At 31.6% G+C, this 19,243-nt stretch overlaps 1 protein-coding gene and 1 long non-coding RNA gene across 2 annotated transcripts; one reads left to right on the forward strand and one right to left on the reverse strand.

Annotated features, from left to right (window-relative positions):
• Positions 1-747: 747 nt before the first annotated feature.
• Positions 748-2,894, reverse strand: LOC124887214. The gene is made up of 3 exons (XR_007044525.1): positions 2,731-2,894; positions 1,953-2,063; positions 748-975 (listed from the first exon to the last, which is right to left on the reverse strand). It is a non-coding gene; the product is annotated as an uncharacterized LOC124887214 (long non-coding RNA).
• Positions 2,895-3,891: 997 nt separating this feature from the next.
• On the forward strand, positions 3,892-5,496 carry LOC107842292 (ethylene-responsive transcription factor 4-like). The gene has a single exon (XM_016686053.2). It carries the CDS (start codon positions 4,168-4,170, stop codon positions 5,302-5,304), a length of 1,137 nt encoding a protein of 378 aa, XP_016541539.1. The 5' UTR covers positions 3,892-4,167; the 3' UTR covers positions 5,305-5,496.
• The last annotated feature ends 13,747 nt before the right edge of the window (positions 5,497-19,243 follow it).

Genomic DNA, 19,243 nt, shown 5'->3' on the forward strand with positions numbered 1-19,243 from the left:
GGACAAAAAGCGAAAAAAAATTGAAAAAAAAATGAAAAGGGGGAGGGGAAGAAAGACGAACAGAAGTTAGAAATAGAAGTATAAAAATAAAAGTGAAAAAAATAAAAAAAAATAGAAAAAAAAGAAAATGAAAATAGAAAAAGAAAAAAATATAAGAAAGGAGAAAAATAAGAAAACGAAAAAGAAAAAATAAATAAATAATGAAAAAAAAGACAAGGAAAATAAAAGAGGGAAAATAAAGTAAAAGAAAAAAAATTAAAATAGAAAAGTAAAACAATAAAAAAAAAGATTGAAAAAAAATTAGCGATATAAGAGAGTGAAAGAAGGAAAAAAAAATAATGATATTTTATTTTAGATTTTTGAAGATCATGAAGATAGTAATTTTCCATACTTGAGCTTGATTTGGAAAAGAAATCTACTAATTAAAATAAGAGTAATTTATGAAAAATAAATCTACAGCAGCATTTATAAAAAAAAAATTATTATTTTTTTATTTTAACTCAATTGATTTGAGTAAAAGAAAGAAAGTAAATATTGTTGTATATATATTTTAATAGTAATATTTTTATAAAATATAAAATATAATTTACTATTTTCATAATTATTAAACAGTTATTATAAATTTTTTAATTATAGCTACAAACTTAATACTTATGACAAAATTGCTATTTTTATGATTATATACCATCCAATGCATTAGTTAGTTGGTAAATTTTACCCAAGTCAAATAATTACAAAACCGTGTGAAAGAAATAAACCAAAAATAACAAAAGAAACATGTAGTAATAGTGTTGTCACATAAGAAAGAGGTCACTTACACGTGTATAGACAGAAGCGCGTTCTAGAATTAACCAACAAGAAATTGGAGAAAACAGCGGCCGTCTTGTAATGCAAATCAAAAGCCGGCAGGGGCAGGGGCAGGGTCCCCGTTAGCCAAACATATCTAAAGGCGCTTTTGTCTTCGGAAACGCCCGCCTTCCGACGTAATAACATACACACATTTAATTATACGAGTTTAATGAAATTTAAAGTGATTGAATCATTATTTTTATATTTGCCATGCATTATCCCTTTTTTTATAATAGGGTTATAAAAGATACATTAATTTAAATTATATTTATAGTATGGTTATTTTATATATATTTAATTTTTTTAAATTTTTAAAATAAAATCTTTACAAAATAATTGATTACATTCTTATTACGTATTCAAAACTTTTAAAATTTAATACTTTTTAAATCTTTTTTATTCTAATATTTTTATATTTATTTTTAAATTTTTCAAATCTTTTTAAAATCAAATTTAGTTGATTTAGAATTTTTAAACTAATGAAAAAATTATTAATTATCATTAATTTTGGTGACTTCTAATAAATTTTTTTTATCATAAATATATTTAATTAATTTTTAATTCTTAAATATTAAAAAAATAATGAAAAACAAGAACTTCTAATAAAGGACAAAAAATTTAAATAATATTTCTAAAATATTTTACACTTTTAATATATCATAAACATAGATTATACATATAGATTATATATGAATTTAAATTTTATAATATGCAAAATATTTTATATTATTACTTAAATTTAATTTATTATTGTAAGTTATTTAATTTTTATATAAAAATTAAAAAAAATTATAAAAACAGACTAAATTTACTTGATAATATAGAATATTTAACTCGAAACTTAAATTCTTTAATTATTACTCTCTCTTGTCTTAAATTACCCGTCTCAAATTTCCTAATTTGATTTTTTAAATTATTTGTCTTTTTTCATTAATTAAGAAAGATAAAAAAAAATTCATATTTTATCCTTTATATTAATTACTTTTCTTCAAATTAAAAAGTAAATATTATTTAATAGAAATATCATAGTACATTAAAAATATTATTAATTATTTTTTTTAATCAATATGAGACAAATAATTTAAGACGGAGGAAATACAAACCTACACTCTCTCTCGGCTTTGGGCGGTCGGTCCCCCTTAGCTCCAATCAAGCTCCCTGTTGACCGCATTTATACCCCACCACCGCATCTCACTCTTGACGGAAGAGGCATCCTTTAGAGGTAAATTTCATGAAAGAAAAAGAAAGCCAGAAAACACATTAATTACGTGATAAAAATTACTTATTTATATATTTTTAAACAAAAATTACTTTTTATTATATTTTCTTGATATTAACAATAACATATATTTTAAACAAATCATGTTACATATTTTATATAAAGGGATCAAAATGCATATTTACATCATTGTTTGAATCTCTCCGCCTTTAATCAAAAATTTTATTTTATTTTATATATATATATATATATATATATGGAGTATCACCTAAAAAAAATCTAATAATGTACATTTTAAAATTAATCAAACTTCAATACATTACTTTTAAAAATAGGCTATCAATATGTGTCTCAAAATTAATCAAACTTCAACATGTAAAGATCCAAAAATATGTAACTTTTTAAATTAATCAAGTTTCAATAAAAATATCAACATTAAAATCAAATAAAGAAAAGTTAATGACATGCTTGGTGGGCATTTGGCCATGAAATATTCACAATAAGATGTATTCACTTTATTTAAGAATCTGAGGTGGATCCACATGTATAAGTGTGGGTGTATATACACCCGTTAACGTCGAAAAAATTGTGTGTATATATGTATATATTTTGAGAAATTAGGATATAGATAATAGTGCACCCAAAGAAAATTGAAAGTGCACCTTGATTGCACTGGTCTGAACCAGTACTTCTGTCCGCACGACCCATGATCGATTCCTGCGTAGCACAACATTTTCTTTTTATTTTCAGTACTTCCAGTTTAAAGGCTAAAATATTAAAATTGTTGGACTAAAGAATTAAACTCGCGACCTTGTTGTATGATGAACACGCCTTCACCATTAAGCTACCACAACTAATTGCTCAAAAATGTTAAAAGTCAACATATTTGTTGAACTTCATATTTTAAGAAAGTAAATTAAAATTATTAGCTTAAAACTTATATTTGTTCTGTATAATTATTTTTTCAGTATTATTCATGTCATTGACGACTAATCGAATATGATAATATTCTTTAATCGACACTGAAGATTTTGCTAATATCGATGTTAAAATAATATTAGTGCACCACAGTATTATTAAAAAAATAAAAAGCACAAAAAAGTTTCAAGGTCCATTGAGTTTAAGCACAAAGTAGAAATAAAGCATGAGATTAAACGAAAAAAAACATAAAGGAAGAAAAATATAAATATATATATATATATATAATCCAAGACTAATAATATAAGTATGAATGACAAATATATGAACAAAATTTTTTTGTTTATTTTTATAAAGTGAAATATCAATTGTTTAGTGTTCATCTCTTCAGAAAGTCTCATTGACACGGGAAAATCTATCTTAGAAATTAGAACCTAAACTGCACATTAATCGATGCGAGCGCTCAACACATTTTGAGTTTTGTTTCAGGGTTTATGCACACCTTTGACAACACTGGTGCACCCATAAGCGTTCAAAATACTTATTTGGTATAAATATTTTTGAAAAATATTTTTAAAATATTTAAATTTTAAAAAAACACCTCTTGAGGTGTTTTCATTATTTGTCTTTTTATTTTTTTTTTAAAATAAAATTTTTATTTTCATAAAATAACTCAAGTTTTCATAAAATTTATAAATTTTAAACTTTTGTTTCGCTTTTTGTTATTTGTTTAATTTCAAAATTATTTCATTTTAAAAATATTATAGTCAAACACAATTCAATTTTATTTTTAATTTTAAAATACCAAATAAAATAATATTTTTTCACATCTCGTTTTCAAAATATTGTGATCAAATACGATTTCATCTTTATTTTCAAATTCACGCGTACACACTGCAATTGTCATTTAAATGACTCACTTCATTTTACACCATTAAAATACGTACAAAGAAAGTTTTTACCTCCAAAGAGCCAATGAAAAAAAAAACTTTTAGCCCTCCTCTTTACCGGGTAAAACTTACCCGCAGTCGTAAAAGTTTTTACCCTCCAAGAGCCAATTAAAAAAAAAAAAAACTTTTAGCCCTCCTTTTTACCCTCCCCTCCGCTATATAAGCAACTCTACACATCATAAACAAGAGCAACCAACCCATCCATAGGAGCCAACTTATTTTTAAAAAAAAATGGCAATGAAGGAAAAAGTTAACGGCGGTATGAAAGTTGGAAATTCGAAATGTAACGGAGTGAATAACAACAAAGATGTTCATTACAGAGGAGTAAGGAAGAGGCCATGGGGTCGTTACGCTGCTGAAATCCGTGATCCCGGTAAGAAAAGTAGAGTTTGGTTAGGCACCTTTGACACGGCAGAGGAAGCGGCAAAAGCTTATGATGCTGCAGCTAGAGAGTTCCGTGGATGCAAAGCTAAAACAAACTTCCCTTTACCATCGGAAAATCAGAATGGCAGTGATAGTGGTAGCCCGGATGAGTCTTTTAGTGGAGAAAATCGTGCTCACGCGCCGTCTGAGTTTGAACTCACGCGCTGCCTTGGTGCTGGTGGTGAAGGAGTTGGCAATGGTGGTCGATTAGCTGAAGTTGGGTTGGTGAGAAATGGGGATACAATTGTTCACGCGCCTACTGAACTCGATCTCACACGCCTCCTTGGTGCTGGTGGTGAAGGGGGTGACAATAGTGGCTATTCAGCTGAAGTTGGTCTGGTAAGAAATGGGTTTCCGATTTTTCACCACCAACCGCCCATTGAAGCTCCGATGATGAGCAACCGCAGTAGCCCTGCTGAGTCTTATAGTGGGGAAACTATTATTAACACGCTTCAAGCGCCACCTGAGCTCTACCTCATGCGCCGTCTTGTTGCCGGTGGTGATGGTGATGGCAATGGTGGCCATTCAGCTAAAGTTGGGTATCCATTTTTCCACCACCAACTGTCCATGGCAGCTCCTTCAGAGTCCTCTACTGGAGAAACCGTCGTTAACGCGCCTCACGCACCGCCTGAACTCGACCTTACGCGCCGCCTTGGAGCCGTCGTTCAAGGTGCCGGCTATGTAAGTAATGGGTTTCCGATTTTTCATCAGCAACCAGCTATGGCGGTTCTGCCAAATGGACAACCAATGTTGTTGTTTGATGGTAATTTTGTTCGAACCGGATTACTGAACCGGCCACAACCATACCAGTTTGAACCGGTGCCGGCTCAACTTAATAGTGTAACTGACAGAGTAGGTCATAGTGAAACTGATTCATCGTCAGTAGGACTAAGTAGAAGAGAATTAAATCTTGATCTTAACCTAGCTCCACCTATGGAAGCTTGATGTTGACTACTAGTACTAATTTTGTATATATATGTTCAAAGGACTTCCTGTTTTTAAAATAGCCAATCTGGAAGGGTTCTTGTAATTTCAAAGTTTTATCTTTTAGATAATGTTGATTAATGAAAGTTTCGAATTGTAATTCTTTCAAAGTAATTGATGTTTTCAAATGGCAAAATGATATTCTGGATTTCAGTAGTGTTAGTTTTATAAATTAGATATTTTTATTATGTTAGTTTTATAAATTAGATATTTTTATTAACATGTTTGTCATTTAAATTCTTTAATCTATTAAAAAGTAATATTTTACATTTTTTGACCATTGATTGAACTTACGTGATATTCAAATGCTGATTAGGACAAAGAAAATATAGTTACACGCCTATTAAAAAGCAATATTTTGCATGTTTGATCATTGATCGAACCTACGTGGCATTCAAATGCGTATTAGGACAAAGAGAATGTAAACTAGAACAAAGAGAATGTAGTTATACATCTGGGGTGCGAGTGAGGGTCAATTTTTGATCAACAACAACAATAATAAATTCAGCGTATTTTTACATACTAAGATCTGGGAGGTAAGATGTAAGCAGTTCATATTTCTACCACTAAAGAGGGGAGGGTAAGATGTACGCGGTCTATACCTTTGTCTTTAAAGAAGTAGAAAGACTGTTTTCGATAGACTCCTGGCTTGAGACACGGAATCCTACATAAATACATAGTAAAGTATGAAACAAGATGGCATAACATAAATACGACACCCATAAGTAATAAAAAATTTTTTGACCAATTTATATTAAAATAATTTTTTTTTGAAAAAAAAAAGTGGCACTCAATTTTTATTCAATTTTTTAATTTAAAAATATTTTAAAAATAATAAACTTAAAAATTAAAAAAAAAAAAAGGTCACCCCCAACCTCCTCCCCCAATCCACTCAATCCCGTCCGAGCACCCCTCGCCCGTCCCACCCTGTTGCAGTACCCTCATCCCACCCAATCCCATCCCAACACCTCAACCTCATTCCAGCACCCCTCATTTGATACCAACAATAATGTACAATAAATTCACTTTTTTTAGCATCTCCATTTCATCATTTTCTCTAAAAAAGATTCAAACCCTTTATTGATGCCAATAATAATGTACAATCGCCCTCCATTGTTCACCATTTCACTTCTCCATTCGAACTCAAACAAGCCATTGCCTTACTCATCAAAAGCAACAAACATCTTTTCCTCCTTCCCCTTCCTCGTATTGCTTTCATTTGTGCACTTATTCCTCACTTTTCCTTCGCACAGTAAATCTGGGCAATTCTTGAAAGGGGTTTTTGCTTTATTTTTTTTTTGATCAAGTATTTGCTATGGCTGATATTATTGTTGTTGTTCATTGTTAAAGACAAAATTGAATTACTCAAATCACAAAAAATTTAAAAAATATATAAAAATTGAATCTTTATGTTGAATTTCAAGTTTCTTGAATCACTCAAATCATAAAAATATTCAAAAATCTTTCTTTTCATACTTCTTAAATTTTTCGACCCTTACTTTTTAATTTTTTTGTAGAGCAAGAAGAATAACTAGATGAAGATGAAAGAAAAAGAAGAATAAAAAGAGGAGGAAGAAGAATAAAAAACAAAAGAAGAAAGAAGAAATGGAGAAAGAAAGAACGGAAAACAGAAAAAGAAAGAAAAAGGGGAAGAGAGAGAAAAGGATGTTTGTTTATTTATTTATTTATTTATTTTAATATTTAATATTTTTTATATATAAAAATGATGTGGAAAATAACCTGATAGATGTAGCAGTCGATGTGGCAGCTGATGTGGAGCTAGTGTAACACACTCATCGAAAAAGTGTTTTAAATATTGATTTTTAATGGATTATAGGGTTCAGATGACAAACATGTAACTAGAAGTGTCCAACTTACAAAACCGACATAGTATAATGGTCCAAAAAATCATTTTACCTTTCCTTTTTTTCCTGGTGTTCTTTTGTTGAGATGTCGTAGAACTATAATTTTGCTTGCCGTGTAGTTTTATCTTTGAATACGTGTGCATTATTCGATAGGATAATATTTTTGAATTTAAATTTTATGTACGATTAGTGTATAAAATATTTTACATTATTAGGTTAACTTGAATTATTATTACAGGTTATTTATTTTTTTTTAAATTTTTTTTTATGTAAATAATTAAGCAATATGCAATAGCAAGTATTGTAGATTAAATTAATTGATATTATAAAATATTTTTCACTGACAGAATACTCAATATTTTTATAAGAAAATAAGTCTCAATATTTTTATGAGAAAATAAGTCTGGATTTGGTAGGTTCCCTTTAGGAGTTTTTGACAATTTGATGATTTTATTGGTCATCCAGCAGTGCACACAGTTCAAAGGTTCCAGTCTTTAATCATTGGGAACTAAGGGTGTGTTTGGTATGATAGGAAAATATTTTCTGAAAAATATTTTTCTATTTTTTTATTTGATTATAGTAAAATATTTGGAAAATATTTTTCACAACAATTCATTTTTCTCAAGAAAATAATTTTTCATTTTTCTAAGAAAAGTCATTTTTGATAAAATGACAAATGTGACTTATGACCCCACTCCATCTCTCTTTCCTACACCAACAATACTCATATTCACATGATTAAAAAAAATTTATATTTCTCAAAAATTTATATTACTTGAAAATATTTTTCACTGTGCTTTGCTTCAATTTTTCACTATTTGAAATAAAAAATAGTGAAGTCCAATTTTTTTTTATTTTCAATGTTCGTTGAATGTATTGTTATTTTCATATATATAGAAGAACACTTACTTATGTTACTTTTGCTAATTGCATATTTTATTTTATCATCGATGTAACTTGTTTCACGAGGTTGAATAAGTTTGTCGTTCCGTTATATTTCTATTGATTGTAGTATCTTGAGATTATCCTGATAAAATATTGAAAAATGTCGCCTATATTTGTTAATGAATAGTTGCTTAAATTTAATGATTGTAATATTTTAGTATTCAATATTGATACTATTTGTTATGCTTAAATTAGTTCTTACAAATTGTTGAGTTACTAGAGGCACTGATATACTAGTTAACAATTAGTAGTATTTTCTAAAAAAATATTTTTTTACTCACTAATCAAACACTAGAAAATATTTTTCTAAAAAGTAATCTCTACTCACCAACCAAACATCATAAAATATTTTTCGAAAAATGTTTTCCACTTACCAATCAAACATGAGAAAATAAATAGAAAATCAACTTATTTTTCAGAATTTTCCATCATACCAAACACACCCTAAGAGTGTAATATAAAACGTAAGTTGTGACGATTTGATGATTTTATTGGCTTATGCAACTACGAAAATATTTCGAAAGGTTAAATCTTATTCGGGAACTAAGAGAGCGGATAATACGTTAATTGCCGCCTACCAGACCAATGATGCGCCAAGTATTAAAATACTGTCTTATAATTATTAGTTACCTGTAGGCTGTAAATGTAGCTTAACTAAAAAAATAAATGGAAGGCATTTGCTTTTAATGATCAGATTGAAGTGGATTTACATGAATGATCAGATTGAAGTGGATTTACATGAAAGTTTCTTTCTTGAGCATTTGTTGACGAACACCGTCAACAACTAGGATTGAGGTAAAAGTGGATTACATCCAAGTTTATTTGTTTGAACATTTGTTGACCATATGGGCTTTAATGAACTTGGATAAGGTTTGTTTGGACGGTGAAAACGTTATGGAATTTTTACAACAATCACCTTTTTTGGTGTTGGTGTGAACTTGTTTTTAATTACAATGGATAGCATAAGTTCACATTGTATTCGACAAAATCACTGTGAAAGAGCACACGTATGTCATCGGCGAATGACCACTTTTTTTTGCCCCCATTTTTCAGAATTCGAAATATCTGGAACATCAAATTCTATTGAAAGATCTGAAACAGCACATGTATTGAATGATGCATTAACGAAGAAACAGTTATGGAGATAAATATAGTAGCATTAGTTAGTGTAAAATAGCAAAAGCTACAGACAAATATGAAGAACAAGAGCTACAAGTTCAGGCTCAAATTCTGGAGGTTCAAGTTCATCAATTGCTACAGTAAAAAAAAGAGAGTTACAAGATTGAGAATGAGCAATTGATGCTTGAACTCAAGCATGGTGGAGCAGTGTTTTTAAAAATTAGAGTCATAAAGGAAGGTATTTTACATACCACGAACAAGAGGTGCAAGTCTCAGGAATATTTAATTTTTAATTAATAATATGATAAAAAAAATAGATCAATTCTAATGTACTCCAGTAGAGTTGGGGTAGTTAGATCGAGAAGATAGTAAAATTACTTTAGTCTCACGTGGTAACAAGCAGAGTTGGAAGGCAAAAGATAACGATACCACATGATGGATGGGGTCATTATTAATCCGTGTTGACGGATGAAGTGGTCTAGTCTTGTCTTGTCTAAAATTAGGCGGCACGTGTACTTTCTGCCGTCCACCATTACTCTATACTATGTCAATTGCCGCCACTATATCTATCAATCACTCTCTTTCTATGTGCATGTGTCTATTATAAAACGCCTCTTCAATTTTTAAACTGTTAATGAAAAAAGAAAAACTTCATATATTTAAATGAAAGTGAAACGACTAATCTTTTTAAAGTTTAAAAGTTACATAAAAAAAAATAATACTTCCTCCATTTCTTTCAAAATATTGGGTGCTTTTAAAAAAATAAATATTTATTGTTCTAATTTTTTTTTATTTTCTTTAAAAATTTAAAATTATAAAATTGAATGATGATTTAACATATTTAATATACCTTTTAATTTTAAACACAAGATTTTTTTTTTTAAACTCCGTAAAAATTTAAAATAGGCATCAATTTAAACGACTGGAGAGTGTTTTATAGTGGTGTGCATCGGTTGGTTCGTTTCGCTTCAATTTTATATATTATCGGTTCGATTTTTCGGTTTTTGATTTTTAAATATGTTAAACCAATAATCAAATCAATAAGATATTTTTTATCGATTTTTAGTCTTTAATGATTCGGTTTTCGATTTAATCGATAAAAAAATACTCATAAAATAGAAATAGTAGTAACTAACATAAAAAACAAATTGAATCTTAGTTTCAACCAAATATCCTACATAATGTGTTTTAATTTACAAGAATCTTCAAATTTGAACTAAATGTTGTTAGGAGAAATTAGGAGTTTGTATAATTGAAATAATAGGTTTGTTAATTAGTAGAAATTAAAAAGAAATTAAGAGAAACATAATATATATATATATATATTCTTATTGGGTTATTGGTTTACCCAATAACTCAATAAAAAAAAATCGAACCGAACCACTAACCCAATAATTTTTTTTTAATAAAATCATTAACAAATCGTTAACCCAATAACAGTAAACTAAGGTTCGATTTTGGCACGCCCCTAGTATTTTATAAGTTTAAAATAGAATTAATTAAATTTTATTTTTTTTATTTTTAATAGTAGTTGTTTTTTAAAAAAATACACACTTCAATTGTTCCATATATATTTTTTAAAAAATTCAAATTTTTATAATTTTTTCAGAGTTACATTTCAAAAAGATTAAATTCAACTTCAATGTGTATTTATTATCAAACTTAATTAATTTTAAAATATTTTCCTCTATTTTAAAAAATAAAAATTACTGTTATCAAATATTCATAATTTCATGACCAAACTCCGTGCACTTTTGGATCCATAAATTTTTCCATATATATTTTTTAAGACATTCAATTTTTTTTAACTTTTTCAGAGTTAACATTTCAAAAAAATTAAATTCAACTTTAGTGTGTATTTATGATCAACTTAATTAATTTTCAAATATTTTTCTCTATTTTAAAAATAAAAATTACTGTTATCAAATAGTCATAATTTCATGATCAAACTCCTTATACTTTTGGATGCATAAATTGGCAATTTAATTTTTATCTTACCAAAAAAACCTCACACAATTAATATCACTAACTTTACTAAGCAGGATTTAAAGTTTTTTGAATAAAAATCATGGCAAGAAGCAAAATAGAGAAGTGAATTGAATAACTAAAAAAACGAAAAAAGGTAGAGGAGACAGGTGGGGGAAAGGAGACAGTAGTATAAGCCCCGTGCTGTAGACTTGTGAGATTCGTTTCGTTGCTGCGGTTCTCCCGGGCCCTTCATGCATTCACTATTTTGAGTCGGCGGAATTTGTGGAGCAGATTTGGTGTAGCTTAGTTTCCCATTTGAATTTCCTTATTCTTTCTTACTTGATTGATCGAAGCGCCATCCGGCAGGCTTTAGGAGCATGACAATAATAATCATCTTAACGTGACACACCCTTTGCATTTCATACTACGCGCTTGCCGTCCAAGTACATGAATCCACTCATGCATAATTAGATCAAATTTAGTGAAAAAGAGTGATATATCTTTCATGTGAATTAGAGCTGCCACGTGGCACACATATAATTTTAATTCTCACTTGCACAAAAAGGATAGATTTAAAAATATCAAATCAAATTGAAGTTACAAATATCAAATCAGACCGGATTAATTTAGTTTGATGCTCCATGCTTTGTCTTGCAAAATAAAAAATTTAAAAAAATGACAAAATGATTTTCTAGACCCCTGTACTATATTGGTTTTGTAAGTTGGACACTTTTACTTACATGTTTGTCATCTGAACCCCTGAACCTGTTAGAGTGGATAAAAGTCCCACATTGGTTGGGAAATGGACTAGTGGTTTGCTTATATGGACTTGGGCAATCCTCCCCTCTTGAGCTAGTTTTTTAGGTTGAGTTAGGCCCAAGGTCCATTTCTTTGACATGGTATCAGAGCCAGGTCCATCCCCGTTTTGGGCTCCCGATCCACGCGCCAGTGCCAGTTGGGCCTGGGCGTGGGAGGTGTTAGAGTGGGTAAAAGTCCCACATTGGTTGGGAAATGGACTGGTGGTTTGCTTATATGGACTTGGGCAATTCTCCCCTCTTGAGCTAACTTTTGAGGTTGAGTTAGACCCAAGGTCTATTTTCTGACAGAACCCACTAAAAAACAACTTTTTAAACATAATTTTCTGATGTGGCATCCTATGTGGCTGGGACCACATAGGAGCGTGTGTTTTAGTCTCCAGCCGCACGTCAGCCATAAAATAAAGGGCCCCAACGGTAAAAAAGGGTTCCAACACCCATTATAAATGCTCGTTCTTCCTCATTTGTTTCCAACACCATTGTTGGAGCAAGTGGAGCTTTTTTTCATCCCTTCTTCTCCATTTTTTTCTCTCCAAGTTCTTGTTCTTTAATTTTTTTTCCTGCTATGCTTGTAGTATTGGAAAGTTAATTTTTTATGTCATTTTTTGAAACACCATGCAGTTCAAATTTGTTATTGTGGACTTTACGCGGAACTTAAGATGTCAAGAACATCAATCAATTTGGGAAGAATGTTTTGGGGCTGTAAAAAATATCAGGTAGGTACTGGTTGTGGATTCTTTCGATGGGCCGATGAAAATGAACAATATAAAGGTAGACATCAAAGGCAACGAAGACAACAAGGACTGGAAAGATATGGAAGGCACGGAGACATGAAAGGCCAAACATTAGTATTGATATCACTGTTATCATTATTGTTGTCATCTGGTTTCTATCTGTTGTATTATTTAAGATGGCTTGATCTATGTAGTTGGTATGTACAATGAAATGAAATTAAAATTTAATAACAAACACCATTTCTAACATAGAAATCTGCAATATATAATGTCTTAACAAGAGTTGACATCAAAATGTTTATCTTAACAACATCTGAAATGAGAAATGAACCAGAAGTATTAAAAATTATCTTAACAATACTTTGGGATCAATAAAGAAAGAGAATTACACTAATGTGTTCCTTTAGTGCTTGTTGTGGACTGATTCTTGCTGGCTTGAGTGCTTAATGTGGGTTGAGTGGTTGGAGATGATTTTGCCTTTGATCTTTTGTTAATCTGTTGTTGTAGATGTCTTTGAGTTACTGCAGCTCCACCTTTCCACCTTAGTCCATTTGATTTGAAACCCAAGTCAATATTGGTTGGAACTGAACTAATAAGTGTTGGACTATGTAATACTCTTTCAGTATTTTCAGACTGTAAAAATAAAAAAAATATTTATTCATGCACTAATTAAAACTAGTTAAATGTAAAGTACATTAGATGAAACTTACCTTCTCTACCACACTGCCACTTGGTCTAAATAGCACACCAAAATCTACTTTTTTTGCCTTGGTCTTTTATATGTCAGATTTGCACCACCTCTCAAAGCTGTACTAGTCTTCTTCTTTTGGCACCAACACCACTAGTAGACTGTTGAGTTGTAGATTGTGTAGCAGTAGCACCCACTGCTGAAGTGGTAGTGGGCATCACAGTAGCTGCAGGCCTTACACTACCAACTGATGCAGTATTTGTAGTTCTTCCTGTAGCTGTTGGTGCACTGTGAGCATTTGCAGGCCTTCCTGAACATCTTGGTGCACTGTGAGCATTTGAAGGCCTTCCTGCAGGCCTTCTATTGCTTGATTTAGTATTTATAGGCATCTCTTCTTCTGTTGAAGCATTTGCATCTCTCTCCGCAGCAATAACTGCAGTACTAGTGCTAGCTTGCACACTTGGTTGACTGCCACAGCTACTACTAAAATTTTTTTTCTACAAAAAAATATGAAAAGGTCAAAACATATTCAAAAAGAGTAAAATTCATTAATAAGAAAAGATTTAACTTACCAAAGTTGGACATCCTTTCTTGTTGTGTTCAATATACTTGCACACAGAACATGTCATTTTTCTTCCCTTTCTTGTAGCCTTTCCAAACTTCTTCTTAACAACTTCATCCTTAGCTTTTTTTCTATTTTTACCTGGCCTTCCTGGCATGGGAGTAATCTCAGGTGGCTCAACTGATGATCTTGTGCTTCTTGGCCACATGTTAATATTTGTCATTAGTTGAATATACTTATCATATGCCTTCAGGTATGTTTCCCTTTGATACCAGTGATCAATAAATAACTCCACATTCCATCCCTTGTAATACATTGCACCAATTGCATGTGCACAAGGAATTCCCTTTGTTTCCATGACCTACAACTACATTGCTTCCTCTTCATATTAACAACATGTGTATAAGGTGGATCACCAATCTCAAAGCCCATATCACCATTAAACCTCACCTCACACTTGGCTGCATATTCACCATTCTCTGCAAGAACTTCCATAGCTATTGGTGATACATCAGTGATCCATTTTTTAGAAAAATCTCTCATTTGATTCATTCTTTCTATGACTTTGCATCTTATTTCCTCCAATATAGTGATAATTGTCTTAAACCTAGCAGCTAAAATTCAACTATTGAAAGTCTCACACATGTTGTTCTCAACCACATCACACTTGGTATGTTCCTTAAAAAAGGGCCTACACTATGCCTCTTTGTTGTACTTGAGCAAATCTTCCACAATTTCATCACCCAACTCACTCATTTCATTAAGTTTCTTTTGCAAGTACACTTCAAAGAGGCCCTAGCAACCTGCCAGAATTTTTTTCTCCCTTTCTCACCACTTCAAACCTGCTTCCAGTTAGCCCATATATGTCTAGTACACCATCTATTCTCAACATTTAGCAGTAGATTAGTAAGTGCCAAATGAAGACCCTATCAAAACATGTAAAACAATAGTTAAACATTAAAGACATCACCGCAGCAAACTAAAAAAAATAAATAACTGAAAAATATGAACATATGAACAGTCATACCTTCTGCATATCGGACATTACTGTCAAGCCTTCACCCCCATTTTCTTCAAGTTTCAAATCATGGCTGATGCACCTAAGAAACCAAGACCATGTGTCCTTGGTTTCTTTATCTACCACGGCCCATGCTACAGGGTATATTTGATTATTTTCATCTTTGGAAATGCAAGACAACAAGATACCTTTACATACACCCTTGAGAAAGGCACCATCTAAACTAATTATTCTTCTGCAGCGCTCTTTCCATCTACTTTTTAAGGCCCCAAGACAAATATAAATGCCCATAAACACCTCTTTTCCTGGAATTGCATTCTTGGATGTCCTAATAGATACAGTGGTACCAGGATTGGTGGTCCTCAACTGTTCAACATAGTCATACAACCTAGAAAACTCTTCAACAAAATCACCAAAATTTTCATTCAATATTCTGATTTTTGCCTTTCTACAGGTTGTTTTACTAACATACAACCCATAGTCCTTTCTTAAAAGTTCTTGAATCTGATGCAATTTTATTGATGGATCACTCATAATCCTATCTTTGTAATGCTTACTAATCCACAAAGGTTGCATATCTTATTTCTTGTCCTTTTAGAACACCTATGCACAGAGAAGTAAGTTTTCATAATAAAAAATCCTTTGTTATCAACACTTCCAAGAATAACCCAAGGATAACCCTTATGCTTACACTTAGCCCTTACCCTTTCCTTCTCATTAGGTTTTAACTTAAGGTTCACACCTTTTTGAATAGAGTAACTCTGCAGTGCTTCTCTAAACTCAATAGCATTAAAAACCATATACAATTAAAAACATACCTTCTTTGCAGTTTTATCAAAGTAGATCTTGCTAGAAGAAGTTCTAGGTAATGGATCTACCACTTCATCATCATCAACAGGATCTCCTTCCTCTTCATCACTAATGTCACTACCCGAATCTGAACTGTCAAAATAAAGGCCATCCCCACCCAGTTTACCTTTATATCTAACCCCCTTGTTCTTATAAATATCCTCAAAACCAGTATCTATACCCACTGGTCCAAATGGTATCTCATCTAGATTCACTCTATCAGCCTTTTCTTTTACTTGTTTATCAATGTTAGCCTTTTTAGCTTGAAGCAACTCTTTATCAAAATCACTCAACTCTTCAATGTTTTTATTAACATCATAAAGTGAATCACCATCAGAATCAGTGAAATCAAAATCTAATTCAGAATCAGATGTTTGGAGATGGTATGTGGAGAAATCATTAAATTAACCTTTGATAACGCTCAAATTACACCTCTCTTACTAGAAAGTAAGCGGTCGTTGTCAAATATATAACCCAACTAGGTTGGGGTCGAATTCCACAGGGAATATGATGTTAATTAAGTTGTATGCAGATTAGTTGACTTTTAATCGTTCGTTTTCTTAAAATAAATAGGGGGGGATTTGATTCAGTTCACAAATTAATGGTTTCAGTTTAAAAAGATGAAATATGTGTAGTAGTATTCAAATTCAGAGAAATAGCAAGCTAGGGTTATGTCCACCTTGTAGTTTTCAATACTTATTAACTATGGGCTTTCTGAATTCATATATGCATCATGCTTACAGAGAAACGCATTATATTTAATAACATAATCCTAGTGTTTCTCAACCATCAAGGGCTAATTCACTTTAATTCTCTCGAATAAAAAACGTTCACCAAAAACAATACGAAATCTCCAAGTAGTTAATCCTGCTAAGGCATTAACTTATAAAATAGGATTACCAACCCCTATTTTATAAGTTAATGCCTTAGCAGGATTAACTGCTTGGAGATTTCGTATTGTTTTTGGTGAACGCTTTTGATTCGAGAGAACTAAAGTAAATTAGCCCTTGATGGTTAAGAAACACTCGGATTATATTATTAAATACAATACTTCTCTCTGTAAGCATGATGTATGTATGAATTCAGAAAGCCCATAGTTAGTAAGTATTGAAAACTACAAGGTGGACATAACCCTATCTTGCTATTTTATCATAAATCTATTCATCATACCAAAAACTAGAAGACGATCTTGGTGTACGAATAGTGAAAACAAGAGAGAAAAATATTTGTCTCTCTCTCCTCAGCTAAGTCGCCTTTCTCCTCTCTCCAAATAATACAAAATAATGAATAATTCAGCATTAAGCCTTTTAATAATCTTTTCTCTCATAATTCCCTTCTAAGTCACTGAACTAATTATAAATGACAAACTAGTCTTGGACATAGTTTCTAGGCGCCACATTTGGTCCAGATTGCTACTCTCTCTCGTGTCATATGCCATCCGCATTCCATAGTCCCATAATGTCTTCATCTACCTCATTAATACCTGAAATCATGCTAATCACATCGGTTAGCTCAATTACATAGAAGTAGAGTAAAAATATAAGAAACTAGGTACTTTGTTCTCTAAACATAGCTAAAATATGGGTAAATTATGGTGCTTAGGCGTATAAATACACCCAAGATCACCACCCCACACTTAAAGCTTTGTTCGTCCTTGAACAACATATCTATTTATGGATACTACACAATCCTTAGCACCCACAAAGGAAAACAAGATGCTTCAATAGGCTCACACAACAATTATGAACAAGAAGTAGCTTCAGGAATCATTCCTAGATGCAACCTACCCTTAAGAGTACACTCATTAAGTTGGCAATTTCAAGCATATCATTCAAGAAAAGAAATCATATAAATTACCCAACCTTCATCAACCATGTACCTTCACAACAAGAAAGTTACCCATAATCACTCACAATCATGCAATTTCTAACAAAATAGGTACAAGAATCAAGTTGCGCTCACTCTCACAAAGAATTCTCAAATTACAACTGATGACCATATGGTTACCCTTAGTGTAATACTTCACTAATATTAGAATGCTAAGATTAGGATCAAATAGGTCTTTAACAGGTTGTAATGCAGGCTAAAGGATGGGTAGAAACTATTTTGGCCAAAAATAATGACTATCTTCCCTAAGCGCTTTAATACACTACATTATGCAATTAACATCAGTCTTTAACAACCAATTTCCACTTCTGCTATCTTCACAGATTTAGTTTTCACCCCAACTCATTAAACTTAATTAATAACACTATGGTGGGAGTATGCAACCCTTTCAAATATTTTTTTTTGCACCCTTTTCATGTTACGCACCCCTATAATAGCCATCCTCAACTTAAGCGATTTGCCTTAGTTAAGGTGCACAATGTCCAAGAAGGACTAGGGCCAAAACAGGTTCATTGTAACATGTCTGGGATAAATTTTGAAACTTTTTCAACAATTTTCGCTACTCCCAACCACATCAATTTCACATGCCAATAACTAGATTTTGGGGCATCAATTTTACATTTTTCCTTTAATTGTCAAACTCCTAACTCAAATTGATTTTACATTAAAGCGCTTAGGAACTTTTGGATCAAATTAAGGTCTATTAAAGAAAGGATTAGGCTACATATGAGGCTAACAAAAGAACAAGATAAAGTCTCAATGAGGCTAGCTAAGATAATGTACAAAGGTAGGTACAAAGAAGGTATGAACAATAGCTATCAAAGAAATGCCTAAATCATCTCCTAAACTCACAATCTTTATTTCGCTTTGCATACACACCAGGCAAGTTCTAGCATCAGTTGCAATAAGGAATATACAACAGTCTTACACACTCATGGCACATGGTCAACTTAATTAGGAGCATTATAGATTCTCGACTGAACAATTACATGAATTCACTTAAAACCAACAATCACAACATGAGTCACAACTAGAGCCTAGGTGTTTCAAACGTAATGATCCATCACATACTTATGTTATAATGTCATGCGACCCACAAGAAAAGTTACATGTAATTAAATGACTAATTTTCTCTTAAGACGGTCGTCATCCATCCATCATCGAGAAAAGCACCTACTTATGACTACATAACTAACAAAATAAACAAAATAACTAATCCTATCACAGAAGAATGCTAAGGAGAAGGTCCTATTTTTTTACAAAAAAAGTAGCAAAGTATCCAGCCACCCCACACTTAAGTTCAGCGCTGTCCCCAGTGCAAATAACAAGATAAAGAACCTGGCTAGTAGTACTCCTCATCCACATTTGGAGTCATGCCACCTGCATGGAGATCATTATTGGAGCCATTTTTCCTGTATTCATTCTATCATCCACGTCAGCCACACATAAT

Source organism: Capsicum annuum, chromosome 9 (genome assembly GCF_002878395.1).
Source record: "Capsicum annuum cultivar UCD-10X-F1 chromosome 9, UCD10Xv1.1, whole genome shotgun sequence".
In the NCBI taxonomy this organism is placed as follows: domain Eukaryota; kingdom Viridiplantae; phylum Streptophyta; class Magnoliopsida; order Solanales; family Solanaceae; genus Capsicum; species Capsicum annuum.

Excerpts from the sequence above, each read along its gene's own strand:
- LOC107842292 (XM_016686053.2), top strand. The coding sequence starts at position 4,168 with ATGGCAATGAAGGAAAAAGTTAACGGCGGTATGAAAGTTGGAAATTCG.